The following is a 24630-nucleotide window of genomic DNA, read 5'->3' as shown; positions in this document are numbered from 1 at the left end:
TTAAGTGCATTCCTGGACCTTCTTTACCAGTGATAAAAAAGAATCCTAGACTGAAACCTTCAAAATAACAATGACTGAGTGCTGTTAGGCATTATGGTATTTAAAGCAGGCCGAAATACTGGGCAGCCAGCCCAATGCGGTTATGCAGGCTTCTCTTTGAAATATAGTAGCTGCCCCCAAAGATCCATTTTGTGTGCTATCCTCTGGGCTGTGGTGAATCTAGGAGCTCCTTTAATAATCCTCTACTCTGACCTTTTAGCTGTCTAAAGGGGGAGTGGGGTATGAGGTGAGGTGCCTGACCAGTTACCTGGTATTGCACTGAGCTACGAGATGTCTGATTGCTCGTATGTCAAAATACCACGCTCTCTTTCAAGGCATGTGTCTCCCTGCTGAGGAAAACGCTGTATTTTAGTGTTGTGGCTTTGTTAGAAAAGGTTATAGTATCTGTCTGAGATGAGTTCAATCCTGCGATCTCAATCACCAGCAGAGAGCACTAATCACAAGTTTTAACAAATAGCAATAATAGGCTACTGTCAAGGAAAGAAGGTAGACTCGACGTGGTGAGGGGAGCCTCATCGTATAGTTAACCAGTGGGAGAATTTCCTTAGGAAAAGTTCTTGGCTGTGCTCCAAAGGCTGCTTATCCACCAATTAACATAAAATACATGAGCTCCCTCAAAGGAAATACCGGAACTCAGAACTATTTACCCTGAAGAAATTCCTCTTGCAGGTCTACAGATGACTTCTCTTTTAATATTTTGTCTCTGGCTTGTGATTCTTGTTTGTTCCAGCACCATGTTACAGTAGCATGTTGGCCAAGACACTCTCTTTAAGCAGAAGCAGCTATCTTAAACTCCCTCTCATTGAACTCATTTTGTAATCTTAACCTTTTCAATTCTGGGAAGTGCTACAAAATCCAGACTCTTTGCTGGTGGTGGGCACCCATCCTGGTACCCTGAGCTATCTGCTGTATCTGATATCTCTTAGGCAACTTAGGTCAACTTTAGGCTCATCTGTGACCACTTCAGAATTAATCTTGATATCAAGTGTTTGCACTTAGATACTTTTGAAAAAAGTACAGGTGTCTGGGGATGTTCTGTGGTAGAAGTTGAAGCTGGCTGTGGGCTGAATTGTGGCATTGCCAGGATCTGTGCATGGTCTTAAATACTTCATTGGAGCTGGTCACACAGTCTCTTACATGTCACTGAAATCAGACTAAACTTCATTGGAAAGGTATAAGAAAATACAGGAGTTTAACCCTCCCCCCCCCCTTTTTTTTAATCTATAAAACCTACACAATTCAAAACCAGATAGCTAATCTATTCCTTTTTTTTTCTCAATATATTGGCAAATTGCTACTTTTTGCTGTAAATTACAAGTCTCTGCAAAGTTAGAAAGCTAGCAGTGCTTTCTCTTTAAACTCTGGAATACTTGGCAGCAGTCATATTTTAGCTCTGTGGAAATGCATGTAAAAATTCTTGCATTACTTGTGTTACTAATAAATAATTCTAAGCACAACAGTTTCTTGCAGGAGAAAAAACTGTGCTACATTGGGCTTGAATTCTGTTTAAAACAGTTCAAGTGTTAAATTACTGACATTCTTTTACAGACCATGTAAATGTCCTAAGGAAAAGGTCTTTTGAAAGCTTATGAAATTTCCAAACTTATACTCTGTGAGATAGAATTCTGAGGAATTGTGGCTTTTTTTTTTTTTCTAGGAACTGTTCCAGCAGCTGTTTCTAAAGTTTCTAGAGTTGCCACATCATCAGTTATATGAGTATTAACAGCAAATTCTGATCAGCCATTCACACAGATTTTCTTTCATCAGATTACTGAATCAATTAAACATGGCAAACTGTGCCTATTTTTTTTGCCTTCTTCTGGCAGTATTGTATACAGCCCTTATCAAACTACCGTACTTCGGGACAGAAATGAAAACTTTTCCTTAACTCAAGTGGTTTATATAAAGTGTGTGTGGTAGGCCACGTAGGCTAGCAAGATGCTCTCATAAAACAAAACATCTGTGGTTCCTTGGTGTGGTAGTATACAATAATGAAAAAAACATGCAAACAGTCATGGGAAACTTTGCAACTTGTTTTTTAAAGGAGCTGAGATACTTGCAGTACACACTCTAGACTTTTATCGGATGTAATTTATAGGTGTATATGCATGCTTGAAATATATATATTCTTATAGAAATCCTTTTTATTGTAGTAAATGTGCTGAATTGCTTACTGCTGTTATAGCAGACATCTTTCTACAACCTTTGCATTACTGGGTATAAAGCTTGCTGCCAAATGAAAAAGAAGAAAGGGTGAACTGATTGAAAAGGGGAATATTATGGTGTTGCATTTTTTCCTACTAGATTTTTAGGGTAGAGGAGTGTCCTAGAAGAAGAATAGTAATCAATTGTGAATTTATCATCAACAATTGACGATAAATTCACCAGTGATAAGTTTCTTTTAGTTTATTTTATGCTGTGGAGATTGGTAGTGGAGAGCAATTAAGGGAAAAAAAATTCTGTTAGGGTTTTTTGCACAGAAGTGATCAGTTACTACATTCAGTGACTCTTTGATTGCCCTTTAAGTCATCTCAGGGAAAGGGATTTTAAAATCTTGTACTGGTTTTGTATGAACAGTTACAAATACGTTATTTCTGATGCAAAGATGGGTTACAACGATGAATTCATATTGCATTTAGTACTAAATGAAATGTGTGTGTGTATATAGTCAAAATTTACTTGGAATGTGAATCAATTATCATGTTTTTAGAATGAAAATGTTCTGTTCATCATCATTCTGTAATGAGTAAACAGGCCAAAATTGAGTCCAGCGAAGTATTTCTGTAAGTCTCTTAGAGAACTTCTATTGAAATCATTAGCAAGCTTAATACTGGCCAGAGATAATTTAGGGGCTCTAATTCACTAATTTGAGTGTAATATGTAGAGATCTGATTGGATCAATCCAATTGTGACGGAAGCTGGTTTCTCATACATTAGTAGACTTGTTTAAATGTTTTATTTATGCAAACATTGGATATAAAGCATCTCTCAGAAGTTGAATCGGACATCTGTTAGCTTAAGATATGATTGTCTAGCAGCTTGGCAAGATAAGAAATCAGATCAGAAAGTCTTTGAAATTAATACACTATGGAAGAATGCAATCTTAAACATGTCATGTCCTTTTTGGCAGCAGAAGTGAGGAGTACCACCCCAGTAGGAGCAGGAGCTCAGGGTGAGGAGTAAAATGTTAGGGACTTCATGTTTCCCATTCTTAGGGCGTGTGTGTGTTAAGGTAAGGTGAGCAGTGAACCTGGAATGGCTCTTTGTTTGGAAGCTATTTAAGAAAAAGAGTGCCATCTTCTGATTTGGCTTACTCTTTTTCCAAATACCTAAAACGACAATAAGCCAGTTTCAAATAAAGGTCTCCAAACATGTTTTTAAAATGGCTTTAAAATTATGTTTGTCTTCATTATTTCTCTTTTCTTTTTGGTCTGCGGTTCAGGAGTTTGTAGGTCATTTCCCTAAATTCTGACCTTGATACTTCCAATGGAAAATGCAAACTAGCCAGCAATGCAAAATGGGCCAATGGAAAACAAAACGTCTTCCAGCAGGTATAACTCTTAAATTTTTTCAAACTAAAAATATTGAAATTAAATTTATTTTGTCTTGAATTAAAGTATTCAAAGAAAGCCCACCCCTTTCAAAAAATTATTTGAGCAGGACGGAGAAACAAGATTTTATATAAGCAGTACCTACAGTATATCATTGGCATAGAGCTGCCAGTAAGTGCTGGGTGTGAATATCTGAATCCTTAAGCACCTAAGGGAACAGTTTCCATTAATTTTTTACCTATTACAATTCATTGAGTAGATGGCTTCTTACTTTTTTTTTTTTCTGTGATAATAAGCTATCTTCATCTTTTTCAGAATTAGCCATTCCTCTTTGCAGTTTTATGAGAATACATCAGAAAAAAGTCTGAGGTCCTGTGTAGATATGCTTATGTGCTGATCGGTAGACTGCTTGCCTGAGAGGCTGGTAAGAACTGTTTTTGAATAGCAGCTGGTTCCTAGGAACAAATAAAGGATTTCATCCAGAGGGAAAGATCACTGGGGGACTGCTGCATAGGAAGGATAGCATAACTAACACTTAATTGCACGATGAGATAGGAATTCCAGAGAAGAGTATAAAGCAACAGGCTGTCAAAGTGATCGCTTGCTGTTGTTAGCAGCTCAGAAATAACAAGGGTTATGGAAAGAAGGGAGGAGGGACAGAACTTCAGGTATTCCATCAGTCAAATATGATCAGTGGGCGATGTGTGTCAGGAGGGAATGGAATGAGGGACACATTTCGTAAGGGAAAATGTTTATGTTTGGTATGGAAAATCTGGAGATCAACGAAGCAAGCAGCAAGCTTCAGGAGAAGGGAATGACCCCAAAACCCAATACTAGAGTCATGGAAAGTTTTGTGTTGGAAGGGGGAGGAAAGACCATTCAGTTCCACCCTCTTCCTGTGGGCAGGGATGCCACCATTAGACCACGTTGCCCAAAGCCCCATCCAACCTGTCCTTGAGCACCTCCAGGGATGGGGCATCCACAGCTTCTCTGGGCAACCTGTGCCAGGGCCTCACTACCCTTACAGTGAAGAATTTCCTAACTTCTAATCGAAATCTCCTCTCTTTTATTTTAAAATCTCCTCTTTTATTTTAAAGCCATTCCCTCTTGTTCTGTCATTGTCTGCCTGGGTAAAAAGCCACTCTTCAGGTGGGAAAACTAGGAAAGAAGTTCTAAATGGCTGAACAGTGAATACAACATATATAAAACAGGTGTGTATGTGAGAGCAGTTGTCATGTCAGAACAAAGAAGGTTCTGCAGGAACCGTCCTGTGCAACTGTAAGTTCTTACTAACACTGGCATGGTTACTGTATCTTCTAGATCTGGGGTTTTGTCAACTGCACAATGAAGAATTGAAGGTATGTTTGTGAAACAGTGTCAAACAGATATCTGGAGGGATGTTTTAAACTCCGTAAACTCTGTGTTCTTTGTATTTTCTACACTTACTGAAAAGTACATTAAATAAGTTTTATGGTAGTGCTGTTAAATATGTAGGGCTTCTCTTTCTGTTTTAAGATTTATTTGGCCTAATCTGTAGTTGTTAAACAAAAAAAAAAATGCAGAGACATGCTAGAATAAATGATCTTGATGGAAGAAAAGTGTGGGGGGGGAGGCAGGCATTGTAGGGGAAATAGCATGCTGTGCTTTGTAATCTGACACATGGTTAATGTTGTTTAATGTTTGAAACCAGGAGCTCACCCCACTTTTTGGTGCCCTAGCAGAATACTCATCCTCTTTGAACAACTCCAAAAAACTGGTTATGCAAACTGAATTGCCTTTTTATCAGTGGTTATCAGAGTGTGGTCCCTGAGGCTATGGCTTTTTTTGTCACTCATTAGCACACTGTAGGCCTGAACTGGTGTTGTACTCATTTAATGTGTTGATATATATGTAATTGGTATGCGTGGTAGGTAGCTTTGTGCTAGGGGCTGCATAGGGCACATGAACAGCCTTAGACTAGGGGTAAATTAGTAAAATAAGTTGGAAGTTGTCTTTTGTTAGCACTTATCAATAAAATAAGGAAGACGACAGTTTTGTGGAAAACTATCGAAAAGTTCAAAATATTTAGGAAATGGAAAATTACATACGTTTTTCTATTCTTTCACTGGCTTCAGGTTATCTCATGGCTTTCCCTTTCTTTCCTTTGGTTTTCCCTTTCTTTCCCTTTCTTTTCTTTGGCTTTCCCTTTCTGGATTTCTTCCTTTGAAATTCTGAATGTTTCATCCTTATTAAATGTTTATTACCACAGCTGTTTTTTCCAGGCATGAAAACAAAGGGCTTATGGTTTATGGTGTTTTGTTGGTTTTGTTCTGTGTTTTTTTGTTTGTTTGTTTTGGTCTGGCAAGGGTTGGAGATTTATCACCTTGTTGGACCGGACACCATTTCTCACTTTCTTTATACTCCCTTGTTCTGTGACATACCTCTCTGCTTATCTCCCTCATGATGCAGTACTGTGTTGCTAGGCATATACTTTCTTTCCTGTCTGAATTTTGAAGAATCATACTTCTGCCTTCAGACAAGAAGGTAGAAACTTTCAGGGTTACTGATTAGAGACAAGAAAAAATGTTACGGCTAAAGTACACTTGCATGGCAGAAATTCCTTCAGCTTGCAGGACCTGTGTAGTGCAAGGAGTGCTGCGTATTCCTCTGTCTCCACTGTCCACCTGTACTGGTGATATTTACTCATACAATGAAAATTTGGTTTACCTGCTACAAGGTTTAATATGAGACATGGTTTACTTCTATCCAGAATGCATTTAAACTTAATGGTTTGAGTTTCACTTCACTGGTAGGAGTTGATAGTTGAGGCCTTCCCCTCTTTCTGTTGGCAGTTTTCACATAGTTGAAGAAGCCTTTCTGTCTTTTGATTTTCCAGATTTCCCTTCTTACATGTATGGACTGGGAGATACTTTGCTGAGGAAGAATTTCAAGAAAAATAGTGGATATTAAAAATGTATACGTTTGTGGTGGTGTTTGGTTTTTTTTTTGGTAATAATAATGTGAAGTACTTTTATTTTCATTTTTCACAAAAGCACAGTTTGGATGTACTTTATATACAATCTGGAAATTACAAACCATTTCTTATCTTTCATATTTACAGAGAAATGGAACAGCAGTTTAACCAGTGTTTTTCCGATATTATCATTCCTCAGCTGGTACTAGCATTCAAATAATAATGAAGTTTTGTGTTGTTTTATTAACTTGAAACCATTTTCCTTTTATGATTCCTCTCTGTCTGCATAATAACAACTGTATGGTGACATTGAAGTGGGTGAGTTTGAAGTGGGTGTCTTACTATGAAATGAGTAGCTGTTTTTGAACGACAGCTTCACAAAAATACTTAGTGCTTTCTCTGGTAATATTAAGACAGAGATATTTGCCAGGTGTTGTGCAACTATAATTTTTCGCAGGCATTCCACCCATTCCCTGTTATCTCTGTATGGGGGACTAGTCTGAGCTGAAGATAATTCAAATCAGAATAAAAATGTCTCATTTTACGTGATATCTCCTGAACAGAAGAACCTCACCTTCATCTATCCACTTCAGCAAGGTGTCAGGTCCTAATTCCCCTTGGAACTTCGGTCACCAGGTTAAAAGCATCAGCCCAAAGAACATGTAAGAGTAAAACATACTTAATACATAAGCTGCAGAACCAGTGAAGCCTTACAACTTTGCATCCAGTGTTCCTTAAAACCTCATACTGATATCCTCAGTTCTTCCTCTGTCTGTACAGTTTTTTACTTATTGTCCAGGGATTTGCCCTCTGTGAGCACTAAGCGGTAGCTGTAGTTACAGACCATGTTTCCCACCTGTTTGGCTGACCCAGAGATGTGGCTGGTGCTCTGGGGCTGGTTCAGAGCCAGACATGCTGGTGAGTGAGTATGCATGCAAATTGGCAGCCCACATGGAAAAGATACGAATTCTGCTTATGTATCTTCCATGCTTGACAAGCTAATTTTAGTTCTCGTGACCTATTCAGCTACCAATTTTCATAAAATGTGCGGGAGCTCTGGCCTGTGGTGATTTGTCAGACCTGGTGTCTGTTTCTTAAGCCTGAAAGTTACTGGGGAGAGATACTGACAGGCAAACAATGTGATGACAAACTTAATTTCCTCAGAAACTAGGTTAACAAATTTAATTCCAGAATACACAAAGTTTTAATGCTCTGCTCCTACAGGATAGCTGAGAAAAGTAGTAATGTGCTGGCTCTCAGGACTCTGAAGTTTTCTGTGGTGACTTAAGAGGCCAATACCACCATCTCATTGCAACAGCAGTCGTTAATTGCCCGAACCCTGTATTCTGAGTTGAGACAGTTGACCTGCAGTTGCTCCTGTGGCATGCTGACTGCTTGGGCAAAGGATATTGGAGGACCGTGGGCGGGTGATAGATGATGCATGAAAGCCCATGTCATGCCGTTCTTTGAAAGCAAACCGAGGCATGCAAGGAGCAGCTGGTTAACTAGAAGAAGAATGCTGTGAGGATGCTTGAAATCATTTAATTCAGCACGATTTACTAGCCAGTTATTTGGAATATTCAACAGTGAACTGCTGTGTGGAAGTAGAGGAGCAAGTAAGTGAGGGAAAGTAAAGAAGATTACAACAGAACACTGTTTACAGTTTGTCAGAACTTACTCACTCTCTTACCATTCTCCTCTGGTAAACATTGCTACTGTGCCCTTTTTCGAGTGGCTTATATCCCATTACTGAGATAGAATAAGGGAAAATGACCTGATGTGCTGGTTTGTTCTTTCAGCTGAACTGCCAGCTGGTTGTTCTGCTGCTTCTCTGCTTGCAAGAAGGAATGACGCTTATTCAGTTGCTCCAGTTTCAGATTCTGTTGCAAAGGAGTTGGTACGTGGTAGATCCCTACTGACTTACGTAGCTAGGAGTCCATTGTCCACGTGTTCGGTCAGACAAGTCCATTCCTTGATGGTTTGGGGCTCTGACAGCTGGCCTGAATTTCACGCACATTTAAAGCCATTGCTGATCATGTACCGGGCAGTCAGCAGTGAGGAGCTACAGCTCTCACTTGTGATTAAGGTTAATGCTTTAGTTTGCGAATTGTCGTAACTGAGAGGGCGGCAAGTGCTCAACAGTGTTGCTCAAGCTTGTTTTTAGATAAAAGGATGTTAAACTTCTAACCTTTAAAAAACTTTAACATGAATTGTATTTTTTTAAATGTAAAATATTTTCTGAAGAGGGTTGTGTTTTGTTTTGTTTTGTTTTTTTTATACAACATGCCACTTATATAAAAAGATGCCTTTCTTTCTCAAAATGGAAGAAGAGGGAGTAGCAACATCACAATTTAAGACACACTGGGTGGAGATTCAACAAATCAATACTCCCTCCCCTTTAATACTGGGAATGGTGGTGGTGTGTTTCTGACTGTTGTATGAACAGGTTCCATACCCAGTTCTGCCAGAGGTGTTTTTGTTTTGTTTTGTTTTTTTTATGGCACCAGTTGAACTCTGCATGCTTGGGTAATATTCATGATTTGTATGATGACTGCGAAAAGTTACACAGATTGTTAGTCAAGGTATGATGTTGTGCTTCAGATTATTTAGAATTCGTAATGTTATCATGGGAGCAGTGCACTCTTCTTCATCTACTTTTGGAAAGTCCACCTGTTGAAGAGTAGAAGTAAAAAAAAAAAAAAAAAAAACACAACCCTTGCTACTCTCAATATTTATTCATGTGTATTTATTCTGATAATTCTTACATCACTATTGTAGTTTCTATTACTATTTTTCTGTGAAATCAAAGCATAAGGAGGGATGAAATTCACATGAGGCTTCTAGCTAGATCAGTGGTCTAATTAAGAAATCTTGAACATATAAATCCACTGATTAGTGTGCGGTTGTGTTGACTGCCTTAATCACATCCCCCTGCAACATTCCTTGGAAATACTTCAGCAGAGTGCTAGCTATGGGTTTTCGAATGTGTGTCCAGCTGATCAATTAAATATAGGGTTACAAAGTCACCTTCTGCTAGTCCTCAGTTTTGGAGGACTTGTGTGTGTGTGCATATATATATATAAATATACATATTTATTTTTTTATTTTTTTTTTCTGTCCATGTGGTAACTCATGCTGGTTTGTGTAGTGTGGCATCTGTGGACTAGTTCTTTATGTTTAGTTTTACTCTGTCCTTTTACAGCTACCACTGTTTTTTTAGGGTGCAGAAGTATGTCTAGCTAGCTCATGATCCTGGTTTGGACTTGAGAGCTCAAATGCTTTCTGAAGTACTGCATGCAGCCTGACTCTTTACAATGAGACACCGATTTTGCAGCAGTAAATCCATTAAATTTCGGTCTTTGGCAATGAGCAAGTAATTCTAGACTATCCTTACTCCCTCCCAACTATCTGAGATATTTTGAATCGCTTTTCAAAACCTTTAGATGAAAATACTAGCAGTCTGAGTACTCATTGCGGTTTCCATTTGGAGAAATTATGGTAGAAATGACAACTGTTCTCCACACAGGAGAAAAATCAGTCCTGTATTTAAAAATAAATAAATAAATAAATTTATATTTCAAAATATAATACCAAAAAGCTCATTTCAGTGCTTCAGTTGAGCAGGTATGAGGAAAGCAGCATAGTCAGACAGCAGAGAAAGGGTTTGATGGTAATTCACAAGGAGTGTGTGCATTGCTTTGCCAATGAGAAAGGTGGAAACATGCCCAAGAGGGCAGCAAGCTTTTCCCCATTCATCTTAAGGAGTCTTTGTGGGGAGCCTGATGACATGAGTGCCCAAATCCTGAGAGACTGCGGGTGCTTTGCTCTGCAGGTGCCTCCAGCAGTGCACCTCTGCCCGCTTTGGGCAGCAGGGTGCTGTGTTTTAATCCCGAAAAAAGCTGTCCCATGTTTCATGAACTTGCATACCATTTGTGTTGATGCATTATGGTCCTGCCCAGTCCACTTGGTACAAATGTGATTGCGTGTAGCTGAAGATGGAAAAAGCAAGACTAATATTGTAATAAAATAGAAGACCCTAGCTAAAAGAAACAGTGTGTTCCTTAGCTCTTCTTATGCTAGGACTTGATCCTTGTATCAAATAAAGGGATAGCTTACTGATTTTAGTCTGGTTTGTGGTATCCCGTCTCTCCCTCCATCTCCATCTGTATGTTCCCACCTTGTTCTTTTGCCCTGGAACTGGCCAGCATTCATGTGGCCATGAGGGGAACCAACTCAGGAAACTGATCTGGCTGAAGACTAACCTTGGTTTGTTTTTTGGTAAGGTTAGGATATTTTTTGTGGATGTGTATTTGTGTAAAACTGTCATGGAACTGAACGACTGAGCCCTGATCTTTATATGTCGCTGTGTATATGTTATTCTTGCTGCCTTTCTCTCCCTGCTTACATATATTTTTATAATGCAAATACGTGAAGCTATAATAAGTCTAATACTGACTACTTCCAGATATTTTGACATGTATAAAATATATACTGTAATATAGTGACTTTTTTTAAAAAAAGTAAACTTGGCAATTACTAACTTTTCCTAAGAATCTCAAAAATCATTAGATATTTCAAGTGACATTCCAGATAGTGGAGAGAAATATTTGTAATGAAGTTCCAGAAACATTTTTTCACTGAAATCATTCACTCAAAAGATTATATACTATTGTTAGTTTTGGCTAATAAGTGATCTAGCTGCAGGTGTTTTGAATTTGAAAGCTCTCTGTTGCCAAATAGCACCAAAAATTAACGTCTAGAATACTAGGTTGCCATGGTAATTTCTTGGTTAGCAGACTGCCAAGTAACAAAAATGAAACCAATACTTTTGGTGTGCCCTCTGCTAGGAAAGGAAGGATTGGTGAAAACTGAAACATTACTTAGTTCCATGTTTTTCTTGCTATGTATTTAAGTAGTCAATGTCTCTTCAGTACTTTCTTTCCTTTTTTTTTTTTTTTTTTTTTGTCTTTTAAACTGGATTTCTTGTGGAATTTGTTTGCACATAACTTAAGCAATATTTGCAAATGTTTTTGGTGCATTTCTGGTGAATTTTTCCCTTTGTATATAAGCAAGGCTACTTAAACTTTAGGGGGTTCAGGAAAAAATGTGAAATACCATCAACAAGCTGTTGTTTGCCTTTGGGTACATTTAAACATCTTTTTTCTATTTGCCTTGAGCCATTCTGCTGTTAATGGAACAGAATCTTATTGCAGTATGCTGGGATTCTTTTCTCATGACAGGGCTCCTCTAAGGCTGAAATACAGCTAGTGGCTGTTTCATTTATAACAGTTTGTTCATTAGACCCAGCTTTTGCAGTTACGTTAGAATTTGTTGGTAGTGATATGATTGGGTGTATTTAAAATAGGCTCTTTTCTGAGATGCAATTTACAAGGTAGTTTCTTGAATTTTTGTTGTCATCCTACTCTTATATTATGCTTGAGCTTTGTGTCAAATAGAACCTGTTGGCCTCAAGTACAGAAGCAAACTCAGAACTACCCTCTTTTTCTTCATGTAATATCAAAGGATTCGTGGCTGATACCATGAGAGCATTTCCAGTGCATGCATCTGGTTTTGTTGCAGCTTTTCTTAGGGAAAGACGTGAGAGACCTTATGTCTCTCATGGACTCAACTGGACTCAAGCATTTCTATGTAAAATTACAGAGCATTGCTTTGGAGTATCTTCAAACTGTAAATGAAAGTTTCTTCAGTTGTGTCTGGACCCTGAATACAGTCTTCATACAGTAGGGACCTCACTGTGCCAGGGGAGAGGAGGAAGGTCTTGGTTCATCGATTGCATGTTTGTGTAATTGTATGGATATTTCAGAACACTGTAACCCCTCTTGGTGAGTTTATTTCACTTAATTAGGTTCAATGCAGAGGCCTTCAATGATGAGAACAGATAGATTTGTACTTGTACAGGAACTCGAACTAGACTGTGAGCTGGCATAAAGCAGAAGTGGATGAAGAAACTCCCATCTGTTGTCCAGTGCTGTTTTCAAGGGTTTAATACTTTAAGTGCATTATTGGGTCATGATCAAGATGTTCAGCACCCTATGGGCTGAATCCTAAGGAGAACGGTTGTGTGTGCTTCAAACTGTTCAGAGGGAAAAGACGTGACCATCAGTTTCTTGGCTTCCATGAATTTTGGATAACTGGGGTCAGCTGCATAAGTAAGCTTGTATTAACTTTAAGTTAAGAAGAATTTAAGATGTTCTAGGTCTTTCAGGTATATTCATTTATGGAACTAGTTTTTGCACATGATAATATGAAAGAAAAACTTTCATGTTATAAAGAAAAATTTCATGTTATAAATCTATACAGATCTTCTAATTGTCAGTCTTTTAGAGTATATTATATTAAACAAGTTTTAGGCATAAAAATGTTGCTTTTCTTTTTTTGCTCTTAATCCATTGGATTATAATTAGTTGAAGATTTTGTGGTGTTTTTTTTTTTTTTGAGGCATAGTTGATGCTATAGTTCAGAATAGACACGTACCTTTCTTGATACATCTACAAATCTTTAGTCACACTTTCCTCTATTTTTTCTAATTGGCTGAACACTAGTTTAGTTTGGAGGCAAGTTGCCTGTACAGACCTCAAAACAAGTTTCAGAATTGGCCAAGCATAACATTTTATTCTCATGTAGTGTTTCGCTGAGAACTTTGCTGCTGTTGTCTTAGAAATGTGAACACAAATACCTTTGACTAGTCATGTAAATTTGAATGTGAAGTGTGCCTGTACTGTCATATTGTCCCCGTTGCTTTATGTGGTTTTGTTGCCATCACAGGTCTGAGGACCTTTTTTGTCGTGATTCAGGATTTGGAACCGAAAACAAGCTTTTATTTTTGGTTCTTTACAAATTCACTAGGTTTCTCTTCAGGAAGCATGAACATTTTCATAAGAGTTCTTTTGCAACAATTAATTTGTATGGGAGACTCTTATAATAGATTTCTTTACTATTGCAGATATTTTTTATTCTATACAATATCTATGCTCTGTTAATTTAAAAGGGCATAATGTATGTGATCAAAAACAACTTCCAGTAACTCCAGCACTGATTCCGGCACTAATTTAGACCTGTCAAGTCCTTTGTTAGTTGAAATTAAGTAACTTGGCAACTATGGCTGAAATATCACTATTCAAACCAGATGAATTTCTTGCAGAAGATACCAGGAGGAAACTTGGAGATCAAAGATGTGCTTAAACAGTCTTCTGTGAGTTTCTGTTCTCCCTCTGTTCCCCCTGCTTGGACATAGTCAGTTGTGAAACTGCTGAGGACTGGGGAAGGTTTTGTAGGGCTACCATGTGAGAGGGAAAAGCTCTGAAGGTGGTTTTCACCTGTCAAAGGCAGGAGCAGCCTGCAATAAGAAGTCAGTGGCTGAAGCTGTTAATTTCTCTTTTTCTTAGCTCTAAATGCTGGGTTAAATATAGTTCTTATGATGTCTTTAAATGGAGACTTGTTAGACTCCATATTTCCTGGGGATCATCCTCTTTTGATTTGGCAGACAGCCTCTTCACAGAATAACAGAAGCATCTAGGTTGGAAGAGACCTCCAAGATCACAGAGTACAACCTCTGACCTAACAAGCCAAGTATATACGTCTGAGCAAATTGGGGATTTCTTTTTCTTGCCAGATACTGAATCACAGGATGGTTTGAGGGACCTTAAAGACCATCCAGTTCCAAATACCCAGCAATGGACAAGGACATCTTCAACTAGATCAGACTTCCCAAAGCCTGTCTAACTTGGCCTTGAACATCTCCAGGGATGAGGCAGCCACAGCTTCTCTGGGCAACCTGGTCCAGTGCCTCACCACCCTGATGGTGAAGAATTTCTTCCTTATATCTAATCTAAATCTGCTCTAACAGGTCTCTTTTACAGGGAGGGCCCCACAGCTGGGTGCTACAGGTAGGGTCTCATGAGAGTGGAGTAGTTGGGTTCAATCCCCTCCCTTGACCTGCTGACCACACTCTTGATGCACCCCAGAATACGATCACCTTCTGGCCAACACTTCTGCAAGTGTTCACTGCTGGCTCATGTCAAGCTTCCCATCCACCAGTACCCCCAAGTCCTTTTCTCCAGAGCAGCTCTCCATCTTCATCTCCCAGCCTACGTTAATTTGGGGATTGTTCTGGTACAGGTGCAGCACTTGGTGCTGTTGAGCTTCATGAGGTTCATATGGGCCTCCTTCCCAAGCCGTCCCGTCTGGATGGCATCTCTTCCTTCTGTTGTATCAGCTACACCACTCAGCTTAGTGTCATCCACAAACATTGACTCCATCAGAGATGGTGACTAGGTAGGTCAGGCACGATTTGCCCTTTATGAAGCTGTGCTGGCTGTCTTGAGTCACCTCCCTGCCTTCCGTATGCGCTGACAAAGCTGCCAGGAGGATCCGTGATCTCTTCCCTGTCACTGCCATTACTAGCAGTGAGTCCTGGGAGCTCCTGCCTCTGCGGTCAGTATCGCTTTAACGTGGGTTGTGCTGAAATCAGTAACTCCTGTTATAATCCTTCTCAATAACTTGCACTCCTTGGGCAAAGGTAAACCACAGGAGAGGATTTCTACAGTTCTTGTCTGGCCAGTAATTTCCTGGTGATCTTATGTCTCGTCCTGTCTTGAAACAGGAGACACTACTTTGCGTATGACTCAAAAGGGCTTGTGTGAAGCTGGCTGGTGTGCATTGTATTTTGAGGAATGCTTGCTGTAGACTTCAAGCTGTTGGGACTATGGAGCTTTCTTTACGTGTAGAATAGCTGCAACCTTTGACGTTTTTATTTGTTTGTTTGTCTTTTTGTATTTTATCTTCATTTAGGATCTGTAGTAATACAAATTGGGATCTGTAGTAGTAGAAATACCTATTTTACTTAAGGTATCTGTGCAAGGCATAGTGTATAATGGATGTAATTTTTAGTGCAGCTCCTACACTACCATTGTAGCTTTTGAAACATGCTAATGTTCTTTCAGGCTAGTATGTTGTCCTGGTTTTGACTGGGATAGAATTAATTTTCTTCCTACTCGCTGGTATGGTTCCGTGTTTAGGATTGAGGACGAGAATGCTGGTAACACACTGATGCTTCAGTTGTTGCAGAGCAGTGCTTGCACAGAGCCAAAGACCTTCATTTCAGCTTCTGGTGCTGCCCTGGCAGCAAGAAGTACACCAGGAGCTGGGAGGGGGCACAGCCAGGACAGCTGGCCCAGGACAGCCAAAGGAATGTCCATGTGGCATCGTGGTCAGCAATAAAAGCTGGGGAAAAGAAGGAGGAAGGGAGGGATATTGTGAGTGATGGTGTTTGTCTGCCCAATATAATGGTGGGCATGATTGTGGTGGTTTTACACAGCTGGGCAGCCGAGCTCCACCACAACCACTCTCTCACTCCCCCTCCTCAAAGGAACAGGGAAGAAATATGATGGAAAGGGCTCAAGGGTTGAGATAAGGGCAGAGAGATAACATTTATCGTCACAGGGAAAACACTTAGCGTAGGGAGATATATGTAATCCAGGTTTCACTACCTGTTATTAGCAGTGAGAAACAAAACAAACAAACAAACAAAACACCTCCTCCCCCTGAGTAGCTCAGGAAAACGGGGAAAGGGGGCTGTGGTCCGTCCCTGGCACTTAGTCTCTGCTGCTCCCTCACGGTCCCTCCCTGCCCCTGCTCCCCGTGGGGTCCCTCCCAGGGATGCCGTCCTTCCCAAACTTTCCCAAACTGAGCCTGCGGGGGCTGTCCACAGGAGTGGCTTAACACCTGCCTGCCGATGGGAAGCCACAAATGAATTCCTTGCTTTGTTTCACTTGTGCATGCAGCTGTTGCTGGACCTAGTGAGCTGTCTTTATCCCAACCCCTGGGTTCTCACACTTTCACATTTCTGATTCTCTCCCACGTCTCACCTGTGAGAGTGAGCAAGCAGCTGAGTGTTGCTCATCTGAACGCTGAGTTAAACCACAGCATACATTTCACTGCCTTCGTTGTTGTTAAAAGTGAACACCTTTCCACTGTGATTTCTTTTAGATTTAAAAATTTATAAATTATTCCTAATACATGTATGGAAGGTCAATTTGTCCTGGTAAAAGTGACTAGTTCTTACTTAGTATTTAACAATTCTTCTTAGATAGAAGCAATTGCTTCTTAGATAATGTTTTTCTAAAGAATAAAAAAATGCCTTCCAAAATGGAAAGCATCCCACGTCCTTTATTGCAAAAAATCCTTGAAGTGGTTATTTCCACTTACAACGGCATGCTTCCTGAATTTCTAGGAATCCTAAAATGTGTTGCTATTGATAGAAGAAGCTGTTTGCTTGGGGTTTTGACTGAGGCTATAATTATTCTTTTGAGTTTACTTTCACATCTAAGTATGTTTAAAAATCCTTGTCACCGTGCACTGAAGCATTGGTAAGTCTAACCCTGTTTATAGTGCAGCCTTTACAAGTTGCATTGCAAAGACTCCTGTATTGTTGTCTTATCTTTTATATAAAAGAATATCTTACCTATTGTGAATAAATGTTTATTACTATTTTGAAAAAAATCACGTCTGTTTTTTTGTTTTTGTTACGGTTTTGTTTACCTCAAGGGAAAGTTGTCTGTCTCACTTTTTAACATGAGAGGCTATCAGTCCTAGGAGCCACACTGGTGGTCTAAGACCCATTGTTTGAGGCACACTCTAAAGCAAAGACTTTTTGATTTCTGTCCCAAAGAGCAGACTGCTTTCTTGAGAACTTTATGAGTACTTCCAAGAACAGAGTTGATGCATGCTGTCCCGTGTGAAAGAAGTGACTGTGGATTACATAAATTGATATGCCTAGTCTGCCAAGGAGTGAATACCTTCCCTCATTCCTGCTGTCATATGTCTACAGAGCTTTCATTGGCTGGCATCTGGAGAGGCTGGGTCTTGGCTCACTTAAGCCCCAGAAACATGCTGTGTCTGCATTAATATTTCTGTAAAAAAAATACATTACAAAATATTTTGGAGAGAAAGTTAAATATAGTTAGTATTCGGATATGCAGTAACTACCATGTTAAGTTATTGTATGAATTCTTTGAATTCAAATGTGTTTGTAGCTTGGAGATGCTTTTAATAGTCATTAAACAAAAGAAAAACATCTTCCTTTGAAGCATGCATACCCAGTTTTCATCTTTTTGAATGTATTTAGTATTTAAGACGTATTCAACCAGAAGGTTCATTTTGTTTCCTCCATTTACAAGATGATGTATTACAGTGAACTGTTGCTCTATTTAAAAAAAAAAAAAAAAAAAAGTGATAATTCCCCTCGATATCATATAAAGAGATATGTTTACATGCCAAGATGGCAAATGGTAATCTTAAGCATTTTTTCCTTAGTGCGTGGAAACTTAAACAGTGTAGTTATTTAGCATAGACTTGGCTTGGTGCTTGTGGCTTTTACTATTCACTGATGTATAAGTGCTCTGTAGGCCTTTGGATTTTTTTCACCTGGGTAAAGTACTGACTTCTGATACTCAGATTTTAGAACAGGACACCGATCTTAAATGTCAGTCATTCTTGGCCCAAAAACCTTCTTACCCTTTTCACAGAATTCTTAGGATTAGAAGGGACCATCTAGCTCCAAACCTCTGGCTGTGGACAAGGACATCTTCCAGTAGATCAGGCTGCCCAAAGCCCCATCCAGCCTGGCCTTGGACATTCCCACAGGGGAGGCATCCGCAGCTTCACTGGGCAGCCTGTTCCAGAGCCTCACCACCAAGAAGTGAAGAGTTTCTTCCTTATATCTAATCTAAATCTACTCTCTTTTAGTTTAAAACCATTACTCCTTGTCCTATCACTACATTACCTAGTAATGAGTCTCTTCCCGTCTTTCTTATAGGTTGCCTTTAGGTGTTAGAAGGTAGCCATAAGGCCTCCACTGAAAACTTCTTTTCTCTAGGCTAAAGTCTCTCAGCCTGTCTTGGAGAGGTGCTCCAGCTCCCTGATCATTTTTTCAGGGCTCCCTTTGAATCTTCTTTAACTTATCCATGTCTCTCTTATGGTGGGGACCCCAGAACTGGATCTCTGTAACTTAGAGACGAGGATGTTGTGGGGAACTGTTACCAAAGGCTTTACACGAGTCCAGGTTGCTTTCCCTTGTTCAATGATGCTGTTGCTCTGTCCTAGAAGACCACAATTTAGGCATGATTTGCCCTTCATGAAGTCATCTTGCCTGTCCCCAAACAACACCTTTTCACTTTTCTTTGTGCAAGTGTGAATAACTACCCCAGAAGAGTTTCCCTCCACTCCTTTTAGCAGAAGCACTACTGAATGTGTTTCTTCTTAGAGGTGACAGTGCTGGGACCTGTATTCAAAGGTCCTCTCCCTATAAATTGTTTTATTCTAACAGATTCAGCCTTCAGTAGAGCTACTGCTGAGCACAGTTAGGACTTAAATGCTTGCTTGTGCAGGTAACTTAGCTACAAAGATAATTAAGTGTTCAGAATATGCATTTAAAAAAATAATAATCTTCTCAATTTGTGGTCCTGAACTTCACATCATAGTTTATTACTATATTTTCCTACAGGGACTTTGAAAATTTTTGTTTGCTTTTGGTCTAGCTTGATGCAGGTTTGTAATGCCAATATTCTTGGTGGAACTGGTTTGATGGCAACTGTTAGGTATTTGGGCAGCACACAGTCAGTCTGATGTTGCCTCTGAGAAATTGGAAGTAAAGTATTTCCTCAAGAAAGGGCTGCCAACTTCATAGAGTGGCTTGGATCGTAAAGGGGTTAAAGACCATCCAGTTCCAACCCTCCTGCCTTGGTCAGGGTGGCCAGGGCCTAGTCCAGGGACAAGCCATCCACAGCTTCTCTGGGCAACATCTTCCAGTGCCTCACCACCCTCTGAGTGAATTTCCTTCTAACATCCAGTCTAAATCTCCCTTTTTTCAGTTTAAAGCCATCACTCCATGTCCTGTCATTGGCTGCTAAAGGAAAAAGTCACTCTGTCTTTTTCATAAGCCCCCTTTAAGTACTGAAAAGCTGCAATAAGATCATCCCAGAGCCTTCTCCTCTCCAGACTGAATATCCTGAGCTCTCCCAGCTTTTCTTCACAGGAGAGGTGCTCCAGCCCTCTGATCATCTTTGTAGCTCTCCTCTGGACCTTCTCCAACAAGTCCACATCCTTCTTGTGCTGGGGCTCCAGACCTGGATGCAGCACTTCAGGTGGGCCCTTATGAGGGCAAAAGAGGGGGGACAGTCCCCTCCCTCACCTTCTGTTGATGCAGCCCAGGATCCAGTTGGCCTTCTGGGCTGCAAGCACACCCTGCTGGCTCATGTTGAGCTTTTCATCCACCAGAGCCCCCAAATCCTTCTCTGCAGGGCTGATCTCAATGAGTTCCTCTCCCAGTCCATGCTCATGTCTGGGATTGCCCCAACCCTGGTGCAGCGCCTTGCACTTGGACTTGTTGAACCTCATTAGGTTCACATGAGCCTGTTTGTCCAGGTCCGTTTGGATGGCATCCCTTTCTTCTGTTGTATTGACTGCACCACTCAGCTTGGTGTCATCTGCAAACTTGCTGAGGGTGCACTCAATCTGAGTTGTAGTAAAGATGTTGTAAGATAACAGTAAGGTAAGATAACAGTACAGGTCCCAGCACTTGTCACCAGCTTCACGCTAGACAAAGAGCCAGAGACTGCAGCCCTCTGGATGCAGCCATCCAGCCAATTCCTTGTCCACTGAATGGTCCACCCTTCAAATCTCTCAGATTTGGAGATGAGGATGTCATTTGGGACTGTGTGCATGGCTTTGCAGAATTTCAAGTAGATGCCATTGGTTGATCATCCCCTGTTAACTGAGGCAGTCAGTCTATCATAGAAGGCCACCAGAGTGGTCAGGCACGACTTGTCCTTGGTGAAGCCGTGCTGGCTGTCTCAGATCACCTCCTTGTCTTGCACGTGCCTTGTCATTGTTTCCAGGAGGGCCTGTTCCATGGTCTTCCCAGCCACAGAGTTGATGCTTACCGGTCCACAATTCCCCACATCCTCCTTTCTACCCTTCTTTAAAAATTTCTTTTGAACCATACTGCTTGAATTTAAGACAAATTTAGCTTTTTGTCAGGAACAATGTATTTTTAATGCTTTAATATTTCATATTTTGTAAATCTAAATATGAAATCTTTTTCATATTTAGATAGTAATTCAGATATATCAAAAGTTGGGTTTTTTTTCAGCCTTGAGAAGAGAAGACTGAGAGGGGATCTCATCAATGTGTATAAATACCTGAGGTGTGGGAGACGGAGGGATTTGGCCAACCTCTTTTCAGTGGTTTGTGGGGACAGGACAAGGGGCAATGGCCACAAAATGGATCACAGGAAGTTCTGCACCAACATGTGAAAGAACTTCTTCACGGTGAGGGTGATGGAGCACTGGGACAGGCTGCCCAGGGAGGTTGTGGGGTCTCCTCTAAAGATATTCAAGGCCTGTCTGGATGCTTACCTGGGCAACCTGCTCGAGGGAACCTGCTTTGGCAGGAGGGTTGGACCTGATGATCTCTTGAGGTCCCTTCCAACCCCTACAATTCTGTGATTCTGTGACTTAAAAAAGCACTTTCATAAGTCAGTATCAAGTCCCTGTCTCTTCAAAATGTTCATCATTGTGAAGGCAACATCTCAGCCTAAGGTTTCCCATGATGGAACTTTACAGCAAAAGATTCTAGAGATTTTTCTGTTTGTACCACCTTTTACTAATAGTTTCAATTCTGCACCTCTTAGTGTGAGAGAAGCAAGACCAGAACATCTCTATCATTTTTCTTTAATACTTTCTATTTTGAAATACATTTTGGGAAGTAGGCAGTGTAAAGTTGAAAATGAGTGTAGCAAGTTGAAAATCACCTTGATTTTATTTTCAACAGGTTCATATAATCAATTTTTCAACAATTCGAATACATAAAAAGATTTTTGCATCACAAAATCTGTTCTATAACAGATAATGTTTAGCTTGGGAGTCTTTCCTTATATCTTTCAAAATGTTTCATAACAAAATGCTTTTACATAATATTTAACAATGGAAAAGTACTGGTGCTGTTTCACCAGGACAAAAATAAAGTGAAGGTAAAAGGTGAGTCTTTACAAATATGTAGCTCAGTCTAGCTCAAAGAATAATATTAAAGTATGGCTAGTTAGGAATGTCTTGTCTTCTGTTGAGACCTCAGACACATTTTTAGACTGCTGGTTGTTCTTCCTCTGTTTATGGAAGCAGTTTGATTTTTAAATGAAATCTGAATTCACTTGAACTTGGGTTTGGGTAGCAAGGGAATGCACTCTGTTTTCAAGAATGTTTTTTTGTTGAACTAATTTCTAAAATTTAAATCAGTGCAATGAATGTATTGTATATGGAAATTGATCAAGGAACACAATCTTTATAATGTCTTCCATCTTTCTGACAGGTTGTGAAGATGAGAAAAGATGTGAAGAAAGTCCGAGTCCTGACTATTCGCAGACTAACCAGACACATTGGGAAGCTGAAGTTGAAAAAGTCAGTTTTAAATATCAGTGTTCTTGTTTGTGTATTTATAAATGAGTCAGTATCTGAAATGTCTTCCAAAATAACAGGGAGAAACATTTATTACATAGAAAACTGAAGGCACTCTGATGTATATGTTTTATTAGTCTTATTTTTTCTTTATTTTAGATAGAATCAAAATACCAACTAAAAAGTAGTTTTGTAAAGTAGAATAGGGGTAAAATTTATTAAACATATTTAGCATATTTGAAGTTAATCCCAACACAACTTTTTATGGTGCTTTTGAAAGCATCAAACCTGATCTTTGAGGTTATTCTACTATTGCACGTAAGTTGTCCAATATTTTCTCACTGCAGTTGTCTGCAATATTTTATATTAAGAAATATTTAGTATGTATTGTTATATAAATAATACTTATTTTGTAATAGTTTATATTAATTAAGTTAATTAAAACAATATTTGTAGATTGGCCCAAAGTGACTGGTGATGTTTTTCACTGGAGACAACATAAGATAACTCTGTTACTGTGTTCAAAGTGTAAATTGAACATACTGTTTTCCCACAAACCTAGCAAATCGTGAAAAATAAGAAACAGGCCCACCCAATGAATGTTTATATTTAAGTACTACAGATCTTAAAATGTAATCATATTTGAGATAACAGTGTCTCCTACTTATTACTGTTTGGAATTGTAATTACCATGTATTTACCTAGTAAATAACATTTGTCTTTCTGATTATTTTGCTAAATTTTGTGTGTTTTCCTCTGTTCTGAACAGTAGGAGCATTATATTATGTTCAACTCTGCTAAAATTTTTATTTAACAGCAAGGGAATGTGAATTGTGCTCATTCTTGTGATATTTTTAGTTTGCTACTTAGTATCACCATATTGGAAGAAAAAAGTGAAGAGAAGTCAGATTTTTTTAATAAAGACAGACTTCATTTACAGGGGTTCAGAAGACCTCAAATTAAAGAACCAAAAACGAGTTGAGAGATTAATAGAAGAAATCCATGCTATGAAGGTAATACCATATTTAGATATTTAAATATTAAAATGAATTAATTTTAACAATTAAAAGCTTTGTTTTCTAGGACTGCATTACTGAAACTTAGCTGAAGTATTTCCAAAGTCAGCTTGGCCATTACTGTAACACAGCTGGAAAATTATGAACATTTCCATATTTCTGTGTTTGTTTGGTGCATCTGTCAAGGTGTTAAGACAATTTGGGTCTTAAGTTTGCCAAACAAAACTTGAATCTGTTTAGAAATGAATCGTGCTTGAAGTTTCTACTGTGACAGTTAAAGTGCAGGAAATAAATTTCTCATGCCACTTAGAAGTGCAAATGGTGCTTTATGTGCCCAACCATAGCATCATTGTTGTCAGTTTTTGTCGCTTTAAATGTGATGCCAGTAGTGTACTACTTTCATCTTTAAAGTTCTGTACTAGTTTTTGAAATTGTAGCTGCAAGGGACTGGTAGCGCTTGATTCAGGCCTTTTTCATCTTCCAGCTTGCTGTCCGTTGCTGTTTTGGTATCTTTTAACTTGACAATGTTCTGTACTACTTATATCTCAATTTTAGCAGGTAATGCTAACAATTTTTTGTGTTGACAGGAGGTATATATTATACTCATGAGGTCTGAGCACAAGATTATAGGCCAAGAAAGCTGTTTTCGTATTAAATTACAGAAGTTTTATTTGATGATTTGTTTTTGTTTTGTTTTTCCTGATAACAGTAGCGATTGCCCTTACCTATTTGTTTATTTTTCATCCTGGTCTTCAAAAAAAGCTGACAAATGAAGAGGCTTCATTGACCATTAAGAACTGCTTTATTTGTCAGGTGGAATCACAGAGTTTTTTAGCATAGTATTTGAAAAAGAGTCTCCACAAATAAATAAAGGGGGAAAGGAAATGGTTATCACTGTACTATAGTGTTAAGCAGTAGTCAAGCAACAGAAGTGTTTCTTTGTCTGCATAGTGCTTTTACTTCCAGGATTGGCTCACGCAGACATCTTGAAGGCTGCCTGTACTTCAAACTGTATTGACCACGTACATTAGAGATGTTTCTGTTGGTGTAAGTTCTTTTAATGTGTCTGCTTTTTTCACCATACACCTGCAGTGAACAGCAGCAGTTAGACTTATCCCACCTGATTCTAGGTAGTTTGCAATGTCAGTTAAAAAAACTCAGTGCTTTCTGGTTTCTGTATCATAAATGGGTACAGAAATATCTCCAGAAAGAATCAGATGTGGAATGGACTGAGTTACCTTCCTGGACTGCCTGTCCGTTTCCCTGGAAGGGTAACCAGGCTTGTAAACAGAGGTGCCTTGAGATAAAAGGCTGGTTCTGTTACTAGTACTGTGAAACACTGCTTTGAAAAAGACCTTTCATTGTGAGGTTGTTGTTTGGTCAAGCAGAGAATGAGCCATGTGGAATTAAGGGAGAACCTCAGCTGTCAGTAGTGATTCATTAATGCTACATAAGTTTCCTGAGTGCAGGACTTGTAAGTGCTTGAAAACTGATTGTTGAGGGAGGGTAGATTTGTAATTTGGAGAGCTAAAGGCAAACAAAGCTTGCTTTGAAATAGTTTATATAGAGTGAGGAGACTT

At 39.3% G+C, this 24630-nt stretch overlaps 1 protein-coding gene across 1 annotated transcript in view; it reads left to right on the top strand.

Moving 5' to 3' along the window:
• Nucleotides 1-24630, top strand: part of SRFBP1 (serum response factor binding protein 1) — a 79424-nt gene that overhangs the window by 4969 nt on the left and 49825 nt on the right. The window contains exons 2-3 of the mRNA XM_082784396.1: nt 21949-22037; nt 22975-23047. Of these exons, the coding sequence (XP_082640522.1) occupies nt 21949-22037; nt 22975-23047 (162 nt within the window). The remainder of the gene's footprint in view (nt 1-21948; nt 22038-22974; nt 23048-24630) is intronic.

Source organism: Aythya marila, assembly GCF_965140915.1.
Source record: "Aythya marila genome assembly, chromosome: Z".
Taxonomy (NCBI): Eukaryota; Metazoa; Chordata; class Aves; order Anseriformes; family Anatidae; genus Aythya; species Aythya marila.
Note: the sequence above shows the minus strand (reverse complement) of the source record. Positions and strands in the feature narration are given on the sequence as shown.